The 22,505-nt window shown below is 45.4% G+C and overlaps 1 protein-coding gene across 6 annotated transcripts in view; it reads right to left on the reverse strand.

Annotated features, from left to right (window-relative positions):
* FLI1 (Fli-1 proto-oncogene, ETS transcription factor) overlaps positions 1-22,505 on the reverse strand; it is a 90,772-nt gene that overhangs the window by 37,608 nt on the left and 30,659 nt on the right. For 4 of the 6 annotated variants that reach the window (XM_086626925.1, XM_086626927.1, XM_086626924.1 and 1 more), the window contains one exon: positions 2,289-2,500. In XM_086626925.1, the coding sequence (XP_086483051.1) occupies positions 2,289-2,500 (212 nt within the window). Of the gene's footprint in view, positions 1-2,288; positions 2,513-22,505 lie in introns of those variants that run through there. The other 2 variants (XM_086626928.1, XM_009985540.2) reach the window with 1 other exon arrangement.

Here is a 22,505-nt window from a genome sequence, read left to right on the forward strand (position 1 = left end):
TGGGAAGTTGTTACCCTGTTTTTAGAGAGACTGAGGACACTTAGTTTCTGCCTAAGAATCTTGTCGTCTTGAGCAAGCCCATAAGGAAGGATTTCCTTTTTGCCCAGAATAAACACACTTCTGGAGGGCCTTTCTCGGCGGGTATCAGAGCACTTACAGTTGTTAATGAATCAGTTTGTCAAAGCAGTATTATTTCCCTTTTTTTCTGAGCAGATGAGGAAATTGCAGCACAAAGATCACAATGGAAGCACAGCCCAATACCTTTGACACATGGTACACCTACAAGGAGAACGTTACATAGACTTTTGGATGTGCAAGTACACGTATAGGCAGAATCTATACAGACCACGTGCTTACAGGATCTGCAAAGCACAAATATGTGCTGCCTGTGGTAGCTCAGCAGATGTGGCAGGACTGGTTGTGCCCTCGGCCCTCCAAAATTTGCTGAAGTGAGACAGACAAGTAACTTAACGGGAGGAAACACTCTCCGTGTGTTGGTCTGACACTACGGGTGTGAGCAACTGATGCAAAGCTACAAAGGGCTTCTTCACATGATCATGGGAGCGTGTCGCCTGTGCCATACGCAAGGCTGATTTCTGCCACCTCAGTTCTCGTGCCTGGTTCACCTCTCCTCACGATGGAGAGGTCAGACCTGCACGGCACCATCCACAAGCCTCGCTCATTCGGTCAGGATCCCACTCTGCATTGCCCTCTTGAAGATCTTAGGGACAGCTTAAGAAGACCAGTCTTAGTAGCCAAAGGTAGCCCTCGTGACTATCAAAAAAAGCCAACCTGCTGGTATGTTCAAGATCCATCCTTTTGTGTTATCCAGGCACGGTGTTTTTCAGGAAATAACTAATTTTCCCATGTTGCAGCCTCAACTCTGAGATTGGAAACACTAATGCAAAAATGCATGTAGTTCTTACAAAGTCCAGAAATCAGACTAAGGTACGACCAGAGCAAGAGCAAATTCAGTCTACGAACGACCGACATCAAAGAGCAACTGACGCAAAGTCGTTTATCTTATAGTGAAATCAGCATCTACTGTACACTTACGAGGAAAAAAAACACGCTGCTGTTTGAAGTCTTTGACACCATCCTCTCACTATAGAAGTCTGAAAGCGCGAGGCTGCTTTCTGTTTCAAACTCTACACTTTGCTAAGTTCTCAGAAACCAAGAAAATAAGCTGTTACAGAAGCCCTGAACTAACTCTAAAGAAGAAAAACCCTTGACTGTTTAACTGTCTTGTATTAACATCGTACAAACGTTACAGACGTTTGTGACTTGGAACTTAAAACCAAATTCAAAATTAATATGAACTGTAAAACCTAATGCTAAGAAATAAAATCGTTTTTCTTTATTGCATGTATTTAAAACTCAAAACATTTGACATTTCTACACTCAAAGATTTTGACCAAGAAGGTGAGGTTTTTTTCCTAGGCTTTGGACTTACAGAAATGTTTTTAAAAGAGGCAACCTGAGCTGTGATAATAAAATATTTTCAAGTCTCTGAATTTCTCGTTGAAGAGGGAAATGATCCATCTCCCCCAGCTCTAACTACAACTGGGGAGGAGCAGGCCTGCTACCTCTTTGGCTAAAAGTCGTAGAGGATATAGCATAATCAATGTCTCTTTGATGGCTAAAATTGCTGCTCAGATCTACTCCTGAACTCTCTTTTTCGCCAATGGATGCAAATATTCCCACAGAAGACGTGGGTATATGCCTTTTGTTTTGTTACACCTCATTGATTGTCACAAAGGACCTCAGCCTCCTCTTTTTCCTTCTCCATCAAATAGCTCTCTGGTTTCATAGGGTTGCTTCTGCCAGGGCAGAGCACAAATCTAGCTACAGATGCAAAGAGAGGGGCCCTCCAGTAAAGTCCATACAGCCCTTTAGTGCAGCTTTCCCTGGATTCATTCTGGAGCACTGGTATAAACACCGGCTGTTCCTGCATGACCGACTCCATCTCCAGGAGCCCCTTGAACCATGGCACGTTTGTGGGATGCTGAACTAAGTGACGAAATGTGCAATTTCCAACAGTGTTTGCAGCATGAACTCTGTCCTGGCAATCTCATGTCAGTCTGTACAGCATTTGTGGAGAACTTGCTCTGCAAGAGCAAGATCCTCAGGCTGTTAAAAAATGAGCGACAAAGGAGCTCCAGGGTGAGTGGGATGTGGTCCTACACAAAAGGTCGAGCTTGTTGATATGCAGGACAAGAGCACGAATGGACGGCACGTGCTTTGCTTTTATTTAAGATTCAGTAGACGTGGAAAGGGTCTTTCCTTACCTTGATCCATTCATGTGGTCATATTCCCTTTTTACATTGACCCGGACGGGCTGATTAATCCACTCCTGCTGAGGAGGCAGAGGGTTGATTTTGTGCGGCTGGCCGTAGTCGGGGTTCCCTGAGGCTGTCATGTCTGCCTTGGGGAGGTGAGCGGCGGTGCCGTACGTGGAGTCAAAGAGGGACTGGTCGTCGCTCACCACCGACAGGGCCTCCTGAGGAGAGAAAAAGACGAGAGCTCAGAGTCATGACTCAACTAGTCACTCCACCCTTATTCTCTCTTTGAGCTGGTGAGCACCTGCGAGGGCCCCACAGCTGCCCAGCGCTGTCTGAAATTGCCATCTGCCAGGATCGCAGGTTGAATCAGATTCTTTGGGGTCCAGTAACCCCTATGCAAAACCGGCGGGTTGCTCTGCGAGCTGCTGGGTTGCTCCGGGTGGGGCCGGAGTTAAGGTTAGCTTGACTTCTGCAAACAGCAAAGGTGGCTGCTGGGTGCCATACCATCCTCATTGCCTGCTGTAAGCAGCTTCATCTGCAGTTTCCTAGAGTTACCTGCCCACCTGCCTGCACTTGCTGGTCCAAAACCAAGCAGAGAGATGTGTAGTATGTAACATGTCTGAGTGTTATTTGAAGGTCTGTACATCTTCACTCAAAGGGGTTTGCGTGGTGTTTATGTTTTGAGGTTACCAGCGAAGGAGAAGCAGTCAGTACAGGTCAGAGTTATGGGTGTTAGTGGTGGGATAAAAAATGCATTACTTTAGGCTTTTTGTTTATTTTGTGGGAAAGGGAGGACTGGTGAGTTACCAAACTGTGCATTTCTAGAAATGCTTAAAAACAGGAAATTGTTATCCCTTTTTTTTTTTTTTTTTTTTCCCTGCTGAAACCCCGAATGTTGACGAAAAGTTTTGACTCTCAATTTCCCTGCGTTGATGCGTTTGGGTTTTCTAAATGAAGCATGCCAGGTTCCTAAAGGCTTTGGCACCGTCCTGCCTTCTTGAAAGTGCAGCTGACGGGGTCTGCGTCTTCTTTATGGAGCTGAGCTAACCGCACGTAACACAGCTGCCATTATGGCTGGCAAGCCAGAAACTGAACGAGGAACCTCCCAAACTAGAAGCACACGTTGCTTTAATGTGAGTTAATGGTGCAGACCTCCGAAACAAAGGCAGCAACAGACTCCCCTACTCTGTGGACCCATAACATCGATGCGTACGGGGCAGTGGGTTACCCGTGAATGTACAGACACTCTCTGCTTTGAAAGGTGGGGTGTTGCTAAACCTTCAAAATTCACAGGGCACGGCCCAAACCGTGAGCAATAATTTATTGCTCGCTCGCTCTCCCTCCCCCCAGTAATGGTTTCTGAGGTTAGTTTTGCAAACTTTTTCCGCAGCCGGGGAGGGAAACAGAAATGATGAAAACTTCGCAAAGTGCAGCTGCTGGAATCCTCTGATTACACGAGAAGCTAAGTGCAAATCAGATATTACCAGGCTCTGATATCACCACAAAAAATGTCAATAGTTAGAGGCTACTGGGTGAACATGAGAATCTCTCCCAGCTTGAAATTAACCCACTTAGAAAGAGTCGGATCAGTCAAGTGCATTTACAAATATCAGCACTTTTCTATCTCAGATTTTGGATCATGTAACAAAACCAAGTAAGCCTGAGCAGCCTAGAATTTAGAATCATAAAACAGTTTGAGTTGGAAGAGACCTCAAAGATCATCCAGTTCCAACCCCCCTGCCGTGGGCAGGGACACCCTCCACTACACCAGGTTGCCCAAAGCCTCATCCCACCTGGCCTTGAGTTTAAGTGGGCCTGACTAAGGTTGAATTCACAGGAACTCTCAAACATCTTCATAAGCCCTGCTGAAGTTATAGTATTTGCTGTAAAAATTTTGTGAGCGACCTCTCACACTGATCAGCAGAGTTGGTTGCAACCTTTAAACACCAAAAATGAGGGCTTTTACCCCACGCTGCCTAATGCTGCGGGTTGCAAGGAGCTCGGGCTGTGTTCATCCTTTCCAGTAGTTTTTTCGTAGTGGATGCACAACTTTTCCAAAATAACCCTTCCCTTTTTCTGCTTTAATTAGAGTCAGCTAGGGAGTGGAAGATGTCTCTTGGAAGAATTTCCTTGTGGTGCTGTCCTGTATGATCACTGCCTTGTGTCCGAAACTCCTTAAAGGGGTTGAGACTATCTCCAGGCTATAAACTTTGCCTGTGTAGAAAGGTACAAGAACATGAGATCTTCCGGTGAGAGCTCTTAAAAGAGAGCAAATCTTTCCATCAGAGGTAGGGATATAGTGACTTGCTGCTTCTCTGATGTACTGAAGTCAGGATGTCAGGCAGGAGTTGCTAAATGACACATCTTCTGTAGGTCTCTGCTTCTTCTCAGTACAAAAAATGTGGGGTTCCCTACGTTATGGCATGAGGTGGTAGGTGAACCCCAAATACCTGGAGCTCTGGGCTGACTTCCAACTGTCTAGACCCAGTCTAGACTAGTCTATGCATCAATCTTACTGGTCAGAGGCAAGGAAACCATGGGTACCACTGCAAAATCGTGAAGTAAAATTTTTAAATATTTGGTTTGGAGATTTCCAATCTAAAAGCATACATAGAGCTGGGGGTTTTTAGGGAAACAATATCTGGGAAAACGATTTTTCTGTCTAAAGCCATTTTTCTTCTGAAGAAAGGTTCTGATGGGGAAAAAAAAAAAAGAAAAGCAGGGATCTTTCTGGCTACCTGCCATCCCACCCCCCAAATAAACCCCACCCCAAAGACCAGCCCTGGACTAGGATCAATGATTGGAGCTGCATCCAGGTACAACTATCTTTACATACACAGGCAAGCACACAATTTTCTCCGATATACGGAATATCTGATGGAGAAGCCTTCCTTTCTCAGATAAGGATCTTCCTTGGAAGACAAAGCGGCTGCTGGGCCCTGCCTACAGCAGGGACTGGCTTTAACAAGGATAATGATGATCTCACAGGCAGGCAGCAGTTGCACGGAGAACCTCTGCTTGGATGCCTACAGGCTGCAAACTCTACCGCCATCTTTAAAACTCTTGTCGCACGTAGGAAAAGAAATTCCAATGCGATGGCTGCCATCACGGCGGGGCCAAGCAGTTGCTGAACCAGGAATGGTTTGAGCTAAAACCCTGAGTTAGTCACAGCTGCAAAAGCTGCAGACTGGAGGCTCTGAGGGCACCGAAGACACCCAGAGCAGATCAGGCAGAGATAGTGGCTTGTAACACCTGCTTACGGCCCGGGTGGTGCGGCGTCAATAACAAACAACTATTGCTGATGGCATGCGAGGGAAGTTGGGTGGCATGCTGCCAAGCCCTGCTGCAACCAGCTCCTCCGTGGTGCCTGCATCTACAGCTTAAGAGAAAAAACAAAGCGGTGGCAAGAAACAGGGAGCCTTTAGCCGGCAGGGTTTGAGTACCGGGACCGCTCAGATAACGTCCTAGGAGTGAGGACTACCTGAAACTCAGTTTCACTCTCTTGGAAGAGGACAGGGCTTGGCTGGTCCTGCCAGAGCATCGAGCTACAGACGCGGATGAGCAACATGTACAGCCTTCCTTGTATCCACTATCAGAAATCCTGCTTGGCTAGATTCAGTTTTGAAGGACTAAGCTGTTCAGGAAGTGTTTGGCTTCAGTTCTGGCCGAGGAAGAGAGCAACAGTTAAATTGAATACCAGAGGGCAAATTTCTATCCCCTGGAATTGAGAGTTACGTAGCGTTTGGCGACGGCTGACTGGGAAAACACACCGAGGCGTTAAAGGTGCTAACATAACCTAACCAGACAGGCCACAGCTCACCAGGGTTCCCCCCATGCCGCTGCCTCCCGGGCTGTGTCCTTGAGCTAGCCAGACTGAGTCCGAGACAGGGGTCTTGTGTGTATTATTCTGGCATATATGTTACATTATATTGCCTTTGGGAGTAGGCTAGCTTCAGTTTTTCCAGTTTTTAATCACATTCCTGGCATAAATGTGGCAAGTCCCATCTACGGCGGCTGGCAGCGCCGCGATGGGCGAGTTCAGCTCGCTGTGAAGCGCGGCCCCAGCCTTTGCTGGGCAGCCCACCACTGAGCCGCCACAAACGAAACGCTCCCATGGCTGAGACTGCTGAAACAGCTTTGCGTAGAGCTGCCACACGCTCCCGGATCCCTTAGACCTATGATGTGAATCATCATCCTTTGCCTTGATGTTCTTCCGTTCAGGGTTCCCAACACAGCCTTTGTCACGCTGATGACTGCACTGAGAACAGAGCTAGCCCCAGGATATGCTTTGCCTTGGACAAGGGCTCTAAAATTTCAGGTTTTTAACCTTATCCAGAGCTACTCAGCAAGGAAAGCCCACTAGAGGTTCCCAGCTCCATGGGAGTTCCAGCTCAGCTCCATGAGAAAGGTCACGAGAACAAGAGCTGGTGAGGTGACAGTAGTCGGTGCTTTCATTCCGGTATAACCCAGAGTCTACGATAACGACTCTTTCCAGGTGTATGCAATGCATTTTCACTAAATATTGACTTTACATTCACTTTTCTGGCCGTAACCACATTTGAAAGGCATTGCTAAAGATCAAAGTTTCATCCTCCTCCACAAAGTCTGACTTACAAGAGAAGAAAATGCTGAGTGCTTGAACCATCGTGCCATGCATGGAAAGATTACCTCCGCCTCTAGAAGAGTGACTTTTTTCTTTTCTTTTCTTTTCTTTTCTTTTTTCCAATAATATACTTTCACCATTCTTAGTCCCATGAGAACATCACTCCTGAAATATTTTTGTAAAGAGAAGGTTCCCAACACAGACCCACAGCCTGAAGAGCCCAGAGGTACGACGCAAAGCATCAAAATCTGAGGTACCAGCCAAGCCATGGTCTCTTAGCACAGAGAATCTATTCCTTGAATAGAAATAGCTTTGGCACAGCAGTTTTACAAGTCAGCACTTCTGCTGCCAGCATCTCACACAAGCAGAAAAGAGATAACATCAGACTTAGAAGAAAATGAGTCAAATATAAAATTTAAAAAGGAGTAGAGCCTGTGTTGGTCTTGGGGCAGCAAATTCAGATGGATTGGGCGCTGAATTAGGAGGCAGGAAGGCAGTGTTATTCTCATCCCTGGCCTTGATCTTTGGCATAACCTGTAGGGAAGCATTCCTCTGTCCGTGCCTTTTTTCTCCCTTCAGTCCTCTGATGCTCTGATCCGTGCACCCTGTAAGATCTGTGGGGCATAAAGCCTCATCCAGTGCTGTTACTGGAACAAAATAGGAATCTTTTTGGTAATTCCAAGCAAGACCTGGACTGCAATCCCACTCTCTAATATATCCAGTCTTTACAACACACCAAAGAATTAAAATAATACTAAAACAAAAAGATACAAAGACCTCTGCAGCTTTTTCAGTACGCTTTTCTCGAGCTTTGCTGATGCTGTTCCACCTTCCCTACAGGATATTGTGCGACTGGTACAGGGACTCCACAAAACTCCCCCTGGAAAACTATAACCATCGGCATTTTGTTGCTAACAACCACAACCCAATCTTGTGCCCTTCACAAGCAATTCAAGGTCTGCTCCTCCAGCGGAGGATCTGCAGGCTGCAGCAAGCACCAGAGATCCATCACGCCGCTGTAGTGCAAACAGCCTGAGCGCATCGCTCCACACCTCTTCTATCTACTTGTAGCATCACACAGTGGCTGCCAAAGCGTCCTGTTCACGGTATTTTCCAGCTGAGCTGATGGCATTTGGGTTGTGGCAGCCCAAACGCTGGTAATCCGTGCCACAGAGCTGTCCCTGCCCCGAGGAGGAGGGCCGGGAGGAGATGCAGGATTGCTCTCCCTGCTGCAGCAGCAGGACTAAGGATTAAGAAGAAGGCAGCATACATTTAAGACAAAGTTTCTGCAGATTTGAGGCTTTCTTTGTGTAGATCGGAGGGCTTTCATTTAATTATTTTGATGACATGCCACGCTGCAATAATTTCGCTCTTACTCTGCACTGGAGACTTACTCAAAACTACAAAACAGGTCAACTACCCGGAGAAATTGCGACACAAGCGTTCCTCTGCAGCTCAGGCTGCCTTTCTTTCACTTTCCACCCAGAGTACCACCTCGAAGCTCACTTGGCAGTCTTAGAACACAGCATCATCTCTTCGCAATTCAAATAAATGGGAAACCACAATTTAGTAAGTCATGCTAGGGGGAAAAAAAAAGCAGGAATAAGATAGGTATAAATAGCGAAAACACACCGAAATTAGCCAGCTAAAAAATGGGGCAAAATGATCTTGCAAAATTTCTCATAAGGAAAGATTTCTATTTATTTTTATGTTCACTATTTCCATAAAATTTCATGCCAAGTGGGTAAAAGAAGGCTGCGAAAATCAACATTTTATTGTTTTGATCTCAAGATCCCCAAAGCCCGACTTGAAAAAAAAAATTAAATTATGCTTCTGTACACTTCACTTTTGAAAAAAGCACTTGACTTCATGCACACATTTGTAGGATCTGGACCAACGACTTTTTTTCTCAGTCTAGACTTCACACCAAATTGGTTCAGAGCCTATTTTGGTTTGTTTGGCTAAATACCAAATGGGAATAACCAGGACATAGTACTCCTCTCCAATTAGATGCTGCATTAGGGCTGATGATAAGGAGGCTTAGGGACACCAGCCCCAAACTAGGGAAACCTCCACGAGAAGCCTCTGTGTGGTCTCAGCACAGGACCAGGAGAGGAAGTGAAAAAAATAAAAGCACCTGCCCAAATTACTGCTGTGGCCTCTTGACCTCTTAAAAGTAACATGGCGAGGCTGGAGACGCTGGACATATCTGATGGATCACATCTCAATCATACAAGTTCCTAAATCCTGGAAGTTTAAGGCAGCTCTTCCTTTTCAAGAGGATGGCAGCTGTGCTTTGGAGCATGCAACATCCCCACCAGTCTCCAGCTGGCTGACCTGCATCCCTAGCCCCAGAGAGAGGGATTTCCCTAAGCATTCCTACCCTTCTTGGATGCTTCACACCCTGCTGGACCGATACACACTGGGAGTAGCGGGTGAGGTGTCTGTCCATGAGCAGATGAAGGACATATCATAGAAGGTTTGGGAGAATTTCTGCCCAGTTCTGCCAACCAAATCTCGTGAGATGATTTAGGATGAGTGGATGAGTACTGAACCTTGGAGGTAAAATATTAAGCCTGTTAAAAGTGCTGGAAGCTTTGCCACTGGCTTTGTTTTTTTGGCATCGAATTTAACTACAAAAGGATTCACCTCCATGAATTAATCAGCATAACTGCTGTGGCAGGAGGACTACATGACCTCTCAAGATCCTTCCCAAGCCATGTCATGTATCCAGAACATCGATCAGCCTTTGCCATGTATCAACACTCTCCTTGGCCAGTTTACTGTGCTTGTATCATCACTGATCTCTGCCTACAGCTTTGCTGCTCCAAAGTTGCCCACGCTCACTAAGAATAACTTAGCACTGTGAGCTTTCCAAAGCTGGGCAGCGAAATCCACCCAGCTCTAGTAAACCTTCCTTTTAATTAATTTTTTTCCTCATCTTTGTAAAATAATTGACTGGCACAGAGCAGATGCATTTGTAAACAGAGACACATGGATGTAACTGTGAACACACACACTTCAGTAAGTATTATTGTAGCATTTTTATGGCCTTTTCTGCTGAAGACACACAGAGGGAAACTGCAAGATGGTTTCAGTGTCTGGCTGACAAACCCAAACTATCCTGGAGAATAAATGCAGTCTATTGCTGTGCAGAAATTCTGTGCTGACCTCAGCGTTGTCCCAAAGCACCCACTGCCCGACTCTCCTCCTTGATGTAGTGCCAGAGGCTGCTTTCAGTTGCAAATATTTCATCAGGACTGTGCAGGCTGACCAAGCACTTTGTTTATGAAAACTTGAGCTCACTTTAAACTGCATTTGGCTACTGCAGTAGTGCCACCGTTGCTCTGAAAGGAGAGCTTTTTGGTGGTATTTTTACTCATACCAGAGGCTGAGGCTGTATAATGATCCTGCTGGTTTTGTTTTCCACAAGCAACAAGTGATCGAACCTTTTCACTATAAATGATTCACCCTAGAAATGAAAACAATAAAATGAGAAACCCAAAAGTACTGGGGGGCTTTGTCGTGGGAGAGGGTATGTCACATCTGTGTGTCTCTTTAACAGCCTGCCTTGGAAAAGGACATAAAGCCGAGTCTTAAAAGCATGAAGGAATAGGTGCAAACCACAAAATCTTACCTTTCCAGTGCCAAAGCACTGGAAACCGTAAGAGTGTGCTCCCAGGAACCCAAGATCTGGGAGGTGGCAGTTTAGAGATATTTCAGGTTCCTCTGAGCTCTGACTCACCGCTCCACCAGTGCCCATTCATTATTTTTTATTTCGCTTTGATACCATTGTCTGAGTTACATTCACAAACACCGCACTCGTATCCTGTTTTGTTCTCTGACACCATTCCCTTCACAATCGCAGGAAGCCCATCAGGAAACATTCATCGGGGGCTGTTATGTTTCCATCCGCAGAGAACAAAACATGCACTTTCAGCCCAAGATGACTTATTCCAGACTAAGGAAAAACAACAGCATGAAAGAATCAAAGCAGAGTCTCCAGGAGAGAGCGCAGTAAGTGCTTCTCCCCTGCAACAGGGGTAGGAGTCCTGAGCAACGCTCAACGCCCCTTACCTAGGGAATGCTTAGCGATGGAAAGGTTCAGCCAAAAGGAAATAAAAGGCACAATCCATCACCGACATCTACAGTGCATATTGCAAAGTCTGGACGCTGTATCAGAGGGGGCAAACACAAGTCCAAGGCAGCCCTGCAGCTGGATCCGAAACCAGATGTGGCTCGAGATTTCAGTGTTAGGGCTCGAGTCTATTTGCGTCGTGGGTTTGGCCCCGGTCCCTGCGCCGCGTTTGGATTAAATCTGTGCTCAGGGTCTCAGTGCTCATGATATTCCGAGCATAAATGCAGTGTTCCAGCCCAGAGGTAGTTACTCAGGCATGTTGTCAAGTGTGCATCACACCAAGTACGGAGATAAGAGGAAATGGGGGAGGTGGTTCGGGACTCATAGGAACCTACTTCTTCCCCAAGAAGCATATATATCTGCTTGATAGTGCGCTGGGAAACAGTTAGCTGCCTCTTAGCCAGAAAAATGGCATTTTCTGGGATGAACAAGTCCCAAGATTGAGATTTTCAAAAGAGCCTGAAGCTACATAAATCGCACTCACATTTAGCAGGAGTTGGGAACCACGGTCTCTTGGATCCCTCTAAATAGTAGGTTTAAGCCTCATGGGAGAGACCAGCCAAAAGAGGAGCAGTTAGCAACAGTACCCAGCCCAGGTTTTCCATTTCCTTTGCCCACTGATCCTGGCTGCAAACACAGGTGCCATCACTGCCCAGCTGGGTGCTCAATAAAGCCGTGCATTGACGCCTTCTGCAGAATACCCAGCCTCTGCTGGCTCCTCATCCAGTTCCCAACTGGTCTCCTCCGCTTGGCAGCGGAACTGATGGCTGCCACCCTGCTGGGATGGCATGGATCTGTGTTTTTCTTGTGCACCGAGCCCAGCCCCTGCGGCTCCAGTGACGAGATTGTTTCTGCATACGCCTATAGGAAAAGCAGAGATTTTGTGAACAAGCCTGCTCGTGGCATTCCAAGGAAAACAGCTCAGCAGGATTACACTGAGATATTTTCTTTGTCAATCTCGATCGAGATATTTGAACAGGAAAACTCAGTTTACACCACTGGAAGTTCCCAGGGGCTTTTCATTTCTTTACAAAGAAACACTGATGTTTCAATCTCTGTGCAAGAGAAAGGGCCTCGAGAGATTCCGAGATCACTCTTACCTCTTGGACAAAAAGTTACGGGTCTAAATCCCATCCTGGCACCTAGGCTGACCCCCAAAGTTAACTTTACAATACAAAATGAGTTGACAAGGTGCTGTTCTTCCTGCCAACATCACATTGTTCTTGATACCAAACATCACAGAGAAAAGACTGCCCTACCAACACTCATGTTTCAGGAACCTGTGATGATAAAATGGCTTCTCATGCCTAATGCTATAGCGAAGCTACTGTTGAAGACAAATGTATAGACTGAATATATACATCTAACTCCAAATGTATAGATTGAATATATACATCTAACTCCATCTCTGGTGTTGCAGCAACTAGAATCAACCAGTGAATGCTGTCTCCTGGCTAACTCCACGGCAGAAGATGTAAGAGTAAAAATAATTTAAGAAATGGCTCTGTGTTAATGTCCCCATGTCTCAGTTTCCCCATCCATGTGATGCCTGTGCCAAAAAAAGCTCAGATTTTGTAGAGTGCTCCAATGCCATTGGAAGAAGAAGGTCATAGAAGCCACAAGTGTTATCCTAGGGCTAGAACCGCCAGACAAAAGCGAAACCTATTCTCCTCGAGGCTGAGTGAAAAAACGTACCAAAATCTCTTATCAGTAACAATTAACAGAAAGTCTGTTGGTCTTATCAGCGCAGTACTGAGAAGGGCTTAGATAAATGAGGTCTCTTGCTATGGCCACCTCAAGGAGTCTGCACTCAGGGATAGTTTCCCACACCTGTGAGACCTAATGGCTGCTTCTTCCCGGCTCCCCGCGGCCCTGGTGGAGCAGACCAGGGAGGCAGAGGCCATGAACGAGTCCATGGCAGGGAATTTCGAACGTTTTGCTGCAGGGAAAGCAGGCAAGAAGCGGAGCACAGGCTCACAGTGTGGTTGGGAGGGAGGGGGCTGGCAGCCAAGGCTGCCAGCAGTCAAATCCCAGTGCTGAGAGCCATTCAGCGCTACGGCTTTAGGTACGTCACTCAGCTCTGCGTCCCAGCGTTCTCCTCGGCTGGAGGTGATGCTAAAAACATCTATACCCAAGGGCCAGTTTGGGGCTGATTCCGTCAGGTTTCTGGCATCTCCAGGCCGTTCCCTCAGACCTCAACATGATCCGCGCTATCCCTCAGCAAATCCCCACCTGTAGCAATTAATATGGTATTTTTGGTTTGGTTCGTTTTTGTTTTTTTTTTTTAAACTGAAAATCACCAGCTCTGACTTGATAACTGAGAAGTAAAGAGCTGTCAGGCTCCTCCTTCCGCAGCAACGTGTCTCATAGACAAAGCCAGCATCTCAGGGGTGCCGTGCAGACAGACGTGAGGTCGTTACGTTAATTTTACAGCATGGGAACCAACGTGAAGCAACCAAACACTCTGCTCAAAGTCATTTGGTGGAGTGTAGCTGAACTAAGACTAAAACCCACGTCCCCCCTAAAAAGCTCTCGTTCCTGCAGAGAAGACTGCCTTCACATGCAACGCTTTGTGATGTTTTCTGAGGTGACTGCAGTACGTTCTCCTTCTGCTGAAGAGTTTCTTACACTCGAATCATGCTAAGATAAATAAGAAGCAGGCCTCTGGGCACATCTCCATGTTCTCAGCAGAGCTGATACGGCTGGTCTTATCTCTAACAGGGCAAGTCCCCTGAGCTGTGTTGAAAAGCCTGTTATCAGATGCAATTTAAAGCAAGTTCTTTCTGAGATGTAGTTCTGCAGCTCTGGCAGGAAAGTGAGGCTTCTGACTAAATCTCCTCTGGTTTTGTTTAGCATCGGGGTGAGGGAGCAGGACAAGGTCCTGTTTGTGGGGCTGCTCCTTGAGCCTTCCCCGAAACAACGCTCTCCTCCCTCGGCCAGAGGAAAACCCTGTCAAAAACAGCTTAACGATCTTCTAATGTTTCCATGCAATTAAAGGCCACATCTGTCTCCCAGACCCCGTCCTCCTTCGCTAACGTACAGACATGAACTAAACAGTGTGTCTTGTCGATTCGCAGGGTAACAAAGGGGCCTATTCATAACGCGGGCGCTCGGGCTGTTTGGCGGGCGCGGAATGAAATAGGGTTTGGAGAGTAACCTGTGCTGGAGCTAGCAAGAGATTTCTGCTCTAATAAATCAATGAGCTAATAAAATAGCCCCCCTCCTAATTCTGGCTGGGCTAAGCAGACAGCCACCCTACAGAGAGGCAGCGGTGGTTTCTGTGCAAAAGGGAGAATCTGCGCTAGCTCGCTGTTAAAACTCTTAGGAGGATTGAAAACAAAAAATACAAACAGGTATCAGCTTGGCTGGAATTTCTCAAGCAGCTCAAGAGAAGGAGTCATCCCCGGCCCAAGGAATTTGGGTGTCATCTCTGTGGCCTCAGGTACATGTTTTACCCCTGTCTTTAGCTGGCTCAAAGCCAGGCACGGTTCTGCTCCTGTCTTTGCTCAGTTCTTTCTGAAGAAAATGGAAGCTTCACAGAAAAAAAAAAAAATCAATCCAACAACCAACCACCCTTCGAAGACCCGTTTCTGATTTGTTAGTGAAATTGAGGGCTTAAAAAAAAAAAGAAAACAAATCGAGGCACACGTTGGCATAGTCCCAAACTGATACCAACGTTATGTTTTACCCTGACTGAGAGTTTCAGGCAGTACCTGCATGTATATCCAGATGGACAGGGCAGTGCAGGGAATATATTACTGCTTGTTTGACATTTTGCTTGTAAATACCTTGGGGGACTGGGCTACCTGGTGAGGCTTTGGGCTACCTAGTGAGGCTTTGGGCTACCTGGTGTAGTGGAGGGTGTCCCTGCCCATGCCAGGAGGGTTGGAACTAGATGATCTTTGAGGTCCCTTCCAACCCAAACCATTCTATGGTTCTATGATTCTATAACTGTGCTGTTGGGGTTTTTCTTCTCTTCTCTGAGCCCAACACCTTGGCATGCTGGTCCGTATTTGTTCGTAGTGTGTGTCTGTGCCATCTTAGCGCTTTCACAACACAAACAAAAGCACTAATAATGTTCACACCTCAACACACTTCATTTCCTCAGCCATCAGGAGGTGTACAGGAAGCACAGAAAAGATAGTCCTGCGGTTTCAATAACAGAGTGATATTTGGGAGATGAGGGTTCGGTTACCATTTAGGCAGCACAATTGTTTGTTCAAGTCGAGTGAAAGTTCTCGGTGCAAAACGAGGGGCAAAAGTGGGTGTTGAGGCAGCAGGGTAAGAGATGGGCAAACCAAGGATGTGGTGAGATACCATTTTCAAATCCTGAGAAAATGATGAAGGCTGTGAGAAATTTTCCAATCCTGAATCATAGAATCATTTGGCTGGAAGAGACCCTCAAGATCATCGAGTCCAATTGTTCACCCTGCACTGTCAGGGTCCCCAAACCATGTTCCTCAACACCAAATCCACACGGTTTTTAAACACCTCGAGGGATGGGGACTCCACCACCTCCCTGGGCAGCCTGGTCCAATACTTCACAACCCTCTCTGGAAAGAAATTTTGCCTGATATCCAACCTAAATTTCCCCTGGTGTAACTTGAGGCCATTCCCTCTCGTCCTGTCATTCATAACGTGGGAGAAGAGACCGACCCCCATCTCCCTACAACTTCCTTTCAGGTAATTGTAGAGAGCGAGAAGGTCCCCCCTGAGTCTCCCCTTCTCCAGACTAACCAGTCCCAGCTCCCTCAGCTGCTCCTCATAGGACGAGTTCTCTAAACCCTTCACTAGTTTCATTGCTCTTATGTTGGACAAAAAGTTAAAATGATTATCCAGAGAAGTCCACCTTAAGTTAACTGAAATATTTTGTTTCGGATATTCTGAACGTTTTGTTGCAGTTTTAACATTTGCAGTTTTCTTAAAATATTGCAATTGGCTTATGTTTCTGAACAAAGAGTAGTTTCAAAACAAAACTTGGAAAACTTGAGAAAGCACAAAGTAGGGCTTTCAGCAAAAGAGAAGACTGTAAAAAATCAACCTTTCCAGTGAATAGGTAGGGCTTTGATAAATTTGCATATTTCTGACGAAAAGACACTAAGTTGAAAAAGGTCAGACCGTATCTAACATGAATCTTTTTGTATACATCCCTGATACAAACGCAGAGTGAATTTTGTTACAGTTTTTTTTGGAGACAGGGCCAATTAAGTCTTTTTGGTCGTGCTATAACGCCAGCAAAGCCAGCAGAAGTTTTGTCTTTGTCTTTGGGGTGAGGTATCACCAAATCTTCTGCCTTTGTCTTTGGGGTGAGGTATCATCAAATCTTCCGTGTAGCTTTTGCATATTTGTGCACTGAAATGCGAATGCACGAATGACTCCGACTCAAATGCACAAAGGATGCAAAATTTCGATACCTAAGCAGTTAGAGTCTGTGGCCTTTTAATGGTATTTTTAAGACTCTGTACAGACACCTAAAGAAGCAATTGGATGCTTAGAAATAGTTTACGAAAATCGGTGTAGTTGTTAACTCTTGCTGATTTCATTTGCCTGCGCAGGTAGCTCAATATCTTTGAGATTTGGCATTTTGATATCATGGCGACTAAAACTGTGCAAGATTCCTGTCCTGGAGAGAAATGGAGGTCTCCAAGAGGCACACACCAGGACCGGGTAAAAACTGCAGCCACCTTCTGAAATACTGGACACCGACTGGGCTGACCAGCTCTTGCAAGCCTGAGCTGCATCCTCCGGGCTTCTGAATTTCCTCCCAGTCCTCAGCTTCCAGGCACAATGGTGATCCTCGTTAAGGGACGGGTTCTTACTGGTTTGGAAAGGTACCACATGAAGATCCAAGGGAAGAAGCATGTCTTCCTCATGGCAGGTCTAACAGTCACTGTCCTCATCAGCATCCTCCTAAGAGCAAGTTTTTTTGCTGGCCAGTACTCAGTAACACAGGAGTGCCTCTTGGTTAGCTGCTCTGTCTGCTCCTGTTAGTTTGTGACGATGATGAAGACAATTTCTCTTCAACAGGGACAACAAAGAGATTTGAAACATCGCTTCGGATGATATTTATAGGGTGAATTTATAGAAAGAAAATCAGCCTCTCACACACAAGATAGCTTTGAGGGGACCTGGGGTCTGTTGGGTGACAAAACACCTTATACAGCTGCTACAAAATAAGGGTAACAGTGAAAGTGACTTTTTGGGTAAAGCACTTCCAAACTAATGGATGCGAAACACGGCGTGAGAGCTAGGTGTGAGCAATCCAGAGAACACAGGAAGAAAGAGCTGGTGTTAGCATGCCACCCACTTACTCACACAGCAATTGCAGTTCTCAGAAGAAAGCTACAACGTGGAGGTGGTGGCATTACGGCAGCACTTCAAGAGATTTTGAGAGATGCTAGGGCCTCTCTTGTGCCATGGAGCTGTACACACTCAGCTCTTCCCCCAAACTCACTCCTTTGGCTGGAAATGAGAAGGTAACACAGGTGGAAAAAGCCAAGGCTGGTTTGCAACATTCACTGCCTGAAGACATGAGCACCCACTATTTGGTTACACCATCAAATCCAACAAACACTTTTGCTTTAGAAACACAATAAACCACAAAAGGCTCCATGAGTGGCATGCACCAGTTAATACAGCCAACAAGGCATCAAAAATAAATATTAATGTTGCCGAATCCCTACTTGGCAGATGTGAAAATAAATTGGTGTACCTGGAAATACGAGTCATCTCCCAACAAGAGCTGGTGGGGCAAAAGCTTGTACGTGGAAAGGTGCTAATGATACATAAAAATGTAGGTGTGGGGAAGCAGAGAACGTGGAGCACCCTCTCTGCTGCGTGCACTGGGGAGCTGGGTAGTCACAATGAGCTTCCAAGGGCTACAGATCGGATCAGACCACATCTTTGACTTTGGAAAAACAAGGAATTGTAGAGGAAGCAGCTGAAAAAATGCAATGGCAACAGTTTAATCTCCCTCTTGGGTTGTTCTTTCCGAGCGCTTGGTGCCCCGAGGGGCTGTCTCGCCCTCCTGGAGTGGTGTGCCTGGAGTGTGGCCCATAGCTCCCCTGCCAGAGGTGTCTAGGTTGGAAAAGACCTCTGGAGATCATAGCAAGATACATTTGACATATCTCACACTGGTGTAATTACAGGTGCTCTACTCTCCCCTGCTGCTTTTTCACGTCACAGTAGACGTAACGCGTTTAGGAATGCCAGAGGACACCAGGGTTAATCTCCAGGGAAACAATTTTTTCAGTATTATGGAAGAAAAATGTTAGTTGGGTGTTGTCAAATGCGTCAAAATATTGCCTTGCTTTATCTCACGTACAAAAGGTAGCGTTTAGGGTAGGTTTTACACCGCTTTTCCCCGCTGTGAAAAACTTTTCTTTAACATGCGATCAGACAAGACACAAAGACATCATTCTCTGGAGGTCAACCAGCACAATTGCAGTAAAATCAGGTGGAAAACCCAACTATTGGGATTCTCACCACGCTGCTTCAGATGCTGAGCCATAGTGTGACATGTCAGGTGTTTTCTTTCAGCACATCTTCAAAGGCATAAATAGGATAAATACATTTTATCCCTCATTTAAAGCTTTGGAAAATCCCACTCTCTGCCTTAACTGGGTTAGTATAAAAATTGCACGGAGGTAAAATCTCAATAAGCAGGAGCAGGAACAGAATTTCTGTTTCTGTTTCATTCATCAGGCCTTTTTTCGCCCATCCTTGCCTGCTATTCCCATTTCCTTCCGTGCCTTTCACACGAAACATATCCATTGCCTCGTTTGTTCACATTCGCAGGCGAATTGTTTTACAATGATCTTTTTAAAAAAAAATACGCTGCTTCTGAGCGTTTTTTCCTTTTCTCATGCATCGCAGCAAATGGATTAGCTATTGGGGCCTGGTTCCTTTCACAAACGGGGCAGTTTCTCTTCAGTTTGTGCTATTTTGGTGAAATTCTCTTCTTTAACCATTTTCTCATATAAACTGAAAGAACAATTTAAAATTGCTTTTGTTGACTGAAGATGGGATTGACTATCTGGTTACAACTGACCATAAAAGACAGATCCAAGCTTAGTAAGTCTGAGTAATGTAAATCTGGGTTTGTTTTTCACTTTCGGAGGGGACTTTTTAAGACTTAAGCAGTGCAATATCTTCTTTGGAGTGCCCACGTTCTTTTTTTATATATGGTCCTAAATTTTTGGCTTAATTTAGATGGAAAGTCTAAGCCATTCGGCAAGTATTCATAATCCAGGCTTTTGTTCTGTGGAGTAAGAAGCACATTGCCAACACTATTTAAAAAAATTATCGGTTTGAATGACATCGCTGAGTTAAAAATTTTATATTTAGAGGAACTTTCAGTCTAGTCCTCTAAAGATTTAAGTCATACATTAGAAGCCAGGGGCCTCCCTCTGCAATTTGTTTGCTTTCCTCTCAATGTATTTATGTAATTAACAAGCAGATGTAAGTGTGACTTCTGCTTCTGTTTCCACTAAAATAACAAATCCACTTAAACAAAATATACAATCCAGGAAATATCAAGCATAAGACATTCCGGGAGGAGTCTGCATTTTTGCTTCTTGCAATTCACATTTTAAGGTGTGTTTAATTCCTTTTTGACGGTCAAAATTAAGAATGTGCATAAATTGAAGCAACCTGGGAGGAGAAGTGTGTATGACCGTCACTCATTATATCCAGGTCAACTCGTCGAGTCACTAGCACAAGAGTTTGCCATTTTGCTGCCCGAAATCCTTTACATAAAGAAAAGAATAGAATCATAGAATCTTAGAATCATAGAATCATAGAATCATAGAATGGTTTGGGTTGGAAGGGACCTCAAAGATCATCCAATTCCAACCCCTCTGCCATGGGCAGGGACACCCTCCACTACACCAGGTTGCTCAAAGCCTCATCCAACCTGGCCTTGAACACTGCCAGGGATGGGGCAGACACAACTTCTCTGGGCAACCTGTTCCAGTGCCTCACCACCCTCTGAGTGAAAAATTTCTTCCTTATACCCAATCGAAATCTCCCCTCTTTCAGTTTAAAGCCATTGCCCCTTGTCCTATCACTACATGCCTCTGTAAAAAGTCCCTCTCCAACTTTCCTGTAGGCCCGCTTTAGGTACTGGAACATGGCTGGATTTATGAATGATGAGTGTTCCACTCAGTGGAACAAACCCCACGCTAACTGGTAAATAATGTGTTTGTTTAGAAAGATAACCACATTTCTACCCAAGCCCCTGCCCCAAGCGGCGAGAGAAGCAGAGAGGAAGGTTGATGTATGTGTTACTACATGGATGACAGTCACACCCTCACCCAGACGCAAACCCTGTGCAAGCTGCAGTTAAGAACAACAGGAAATGGCCTGGGGTATTTATAGCATTATTGTGTTTATCCCGAAGTGATGTTCTGCACAGATTATTATGAAGTTTTTCGTGGGAGAGGACACAGCTTGTGTCAGCTGGAGATTTGCATGCGCTTCACCCAATATGCTCTCTGCTAAGCTTGCACAGCGTCCGTCCCCCCCTCAACCTTCCTCTGCTTTTTCAAGGTTTGCTGCATACAAGGACTTTTCTGCAGCTGACACCACGGGCCACCCCCCCGCAGTGCAAACAGGAACCCTGGCAACCAGTAAGTTTTCCCTAAACCTATTGGTTTCACCAGATTTACAAAGCCACGGTGAGATGTTATGAGAAAAAAAAAACAAAGCCACACACATCAGTGGTCCTGAATTTCTGAAAAATGCAGTCTGTGCTACACCGAGCCAAAAATTTTTCTGTGCATTTTGGGTCCTATTAACAAAGAAATCGAAGACACCAAAAACTTTTAATCAGAACCCAGGGCTCACTCTTCAGGACAGATTAGTCTACTCCTGGGATTCTCCTTGTTTGGAGAATCATTTCCATGTCCTTTTTCTGCAGGTGGGGTGATGAAACACCCACCTGCAGATAAATAGCCCATTTTTCTGAAATATAGTATAATATATACATACACCCACACCCCATTATACCTGAAATATCCCATTTATCCCTTTCTCCTGGGGAGGCATTCAGCAAAAAGCGATCATTTCCATGGAAAGCTCATGTACATATTCCCAGCCTCAGCCTTGCCATCTTTCTGCTGCCTCAAACACTGTCAAGAGACTTTTTCTAATTCATTCCCATCGCTTAAATTTGGCCTGAAGTTTGATACAGAAAAAAAAAAACACCACATATGGGAGATGAAACAGACAGTCTAACAATTCAGTATCTCTGTTGGGTAAAACACCCTCCACCCACTCACAAAACCTGTGCCAGCACATATCCATCTATGCAGAGCAGTTTATCTCAGCGAGAGATACAGAAGAAGGAACACAAAAATAATAATGATAAAAAATAGTGTAACTGAGGAAGCAAAGAACCTGCTATTACTTCATTGTCAGAACAGTTTTTTTCTTATCTTAATCACATCTCCTGAGGTTTGTCGGACTCATGAACGGCTCATGGACATTCAGCTCGTTTGTTTACACCCCATGATCTTTAAAAACCTCGATTAAAAACAAACAGAAAAATCCATCCTGTGACACTTAGGCCATTTACAGCCCATGACAGTTATTGGCAAACGTTAACCTTTCCTTGGAGAAAACAGAAGGAAATCCTGCTTGAAATTCAGCTTTCAACCATCATCCCCCTCTATCTCTGCAGGAAAACAGAGCATCTCCGCGATGCCATTGTTTGCAAATATAATAAGTGCTGTTTTTTTCTGCTTAAAAAACAAACAAGCAGCAGAAAAGCATCAGGAAGTGCCTCTGAATGGGAGCAAGGCTGCATTTCTGTGTGTAAAGCGTTAATTAATGCAGTTGAGCCAATATCCCAGCAAAGCTGGTCCCTGTGAATACTGTTCCAATCATTATCAGTTCTATCGGCGCTTCATTACGGCTGCACTGATCAAGAGCAGATTTCCTGGGCTAATTTGCATCATATTCCGACAGGTGCTAGTCCAGGTGTCCTATTGTCATTCGGAATTAATAAACACGATGCGACCCCCTCCTCCTTTCATCATTTGTGTGACAGAGGGAGGAACAGAAACGGCATGGGCTGAGGGGGTGCGAAACAACTTATCTGACTTCATCTCCCAAAAAGGCCTTTCCTGGTGTTTTGCCAGTTTTAATTTTAAAATTATGAGCTCACACACCACTTCCTCTGCATCACCTACCTGCCAAATTACTTCCATGCCCTCCCTTCCCTGCCTCCATTCCCTCCCTTAACCTCTCGGCGGGGCTGCTCCCAGGACAAGTTGCACCATATCAAGGTTTCTTTTTCCATCGAGTAAACTGATAGAGCACAAACCAGCCCTCAGCTGTTCCTGAGTCGGGTATAAACCTACTCGGATCTTCTCGTAGCCCTTGAAGTCATCGTTGCACATTCTCAGCATTTAGACCCTGTTGGCATCTACAGATTGTACCCATCCCCTTCCTTGCCAACCCATCACTCACAGCCTAAAAT

The sequence above is a fragment of the Tauraco erythrolophus genome, chromosome 26 (genome assembly GCF_009769465.1).
Source record: "Tauraco erythrolophus isolate bTauEry1 chromosome 26, bTauEry1.pri, whole genome shotgun sequence".
Classification (NCBI taxonomy): domain Eukaryota; kingdom Metazoa; phylum Chordata; class Aves; order Musophagiformes; family Musophagidae; genus Tauraco; species Tauraco erythrolophus.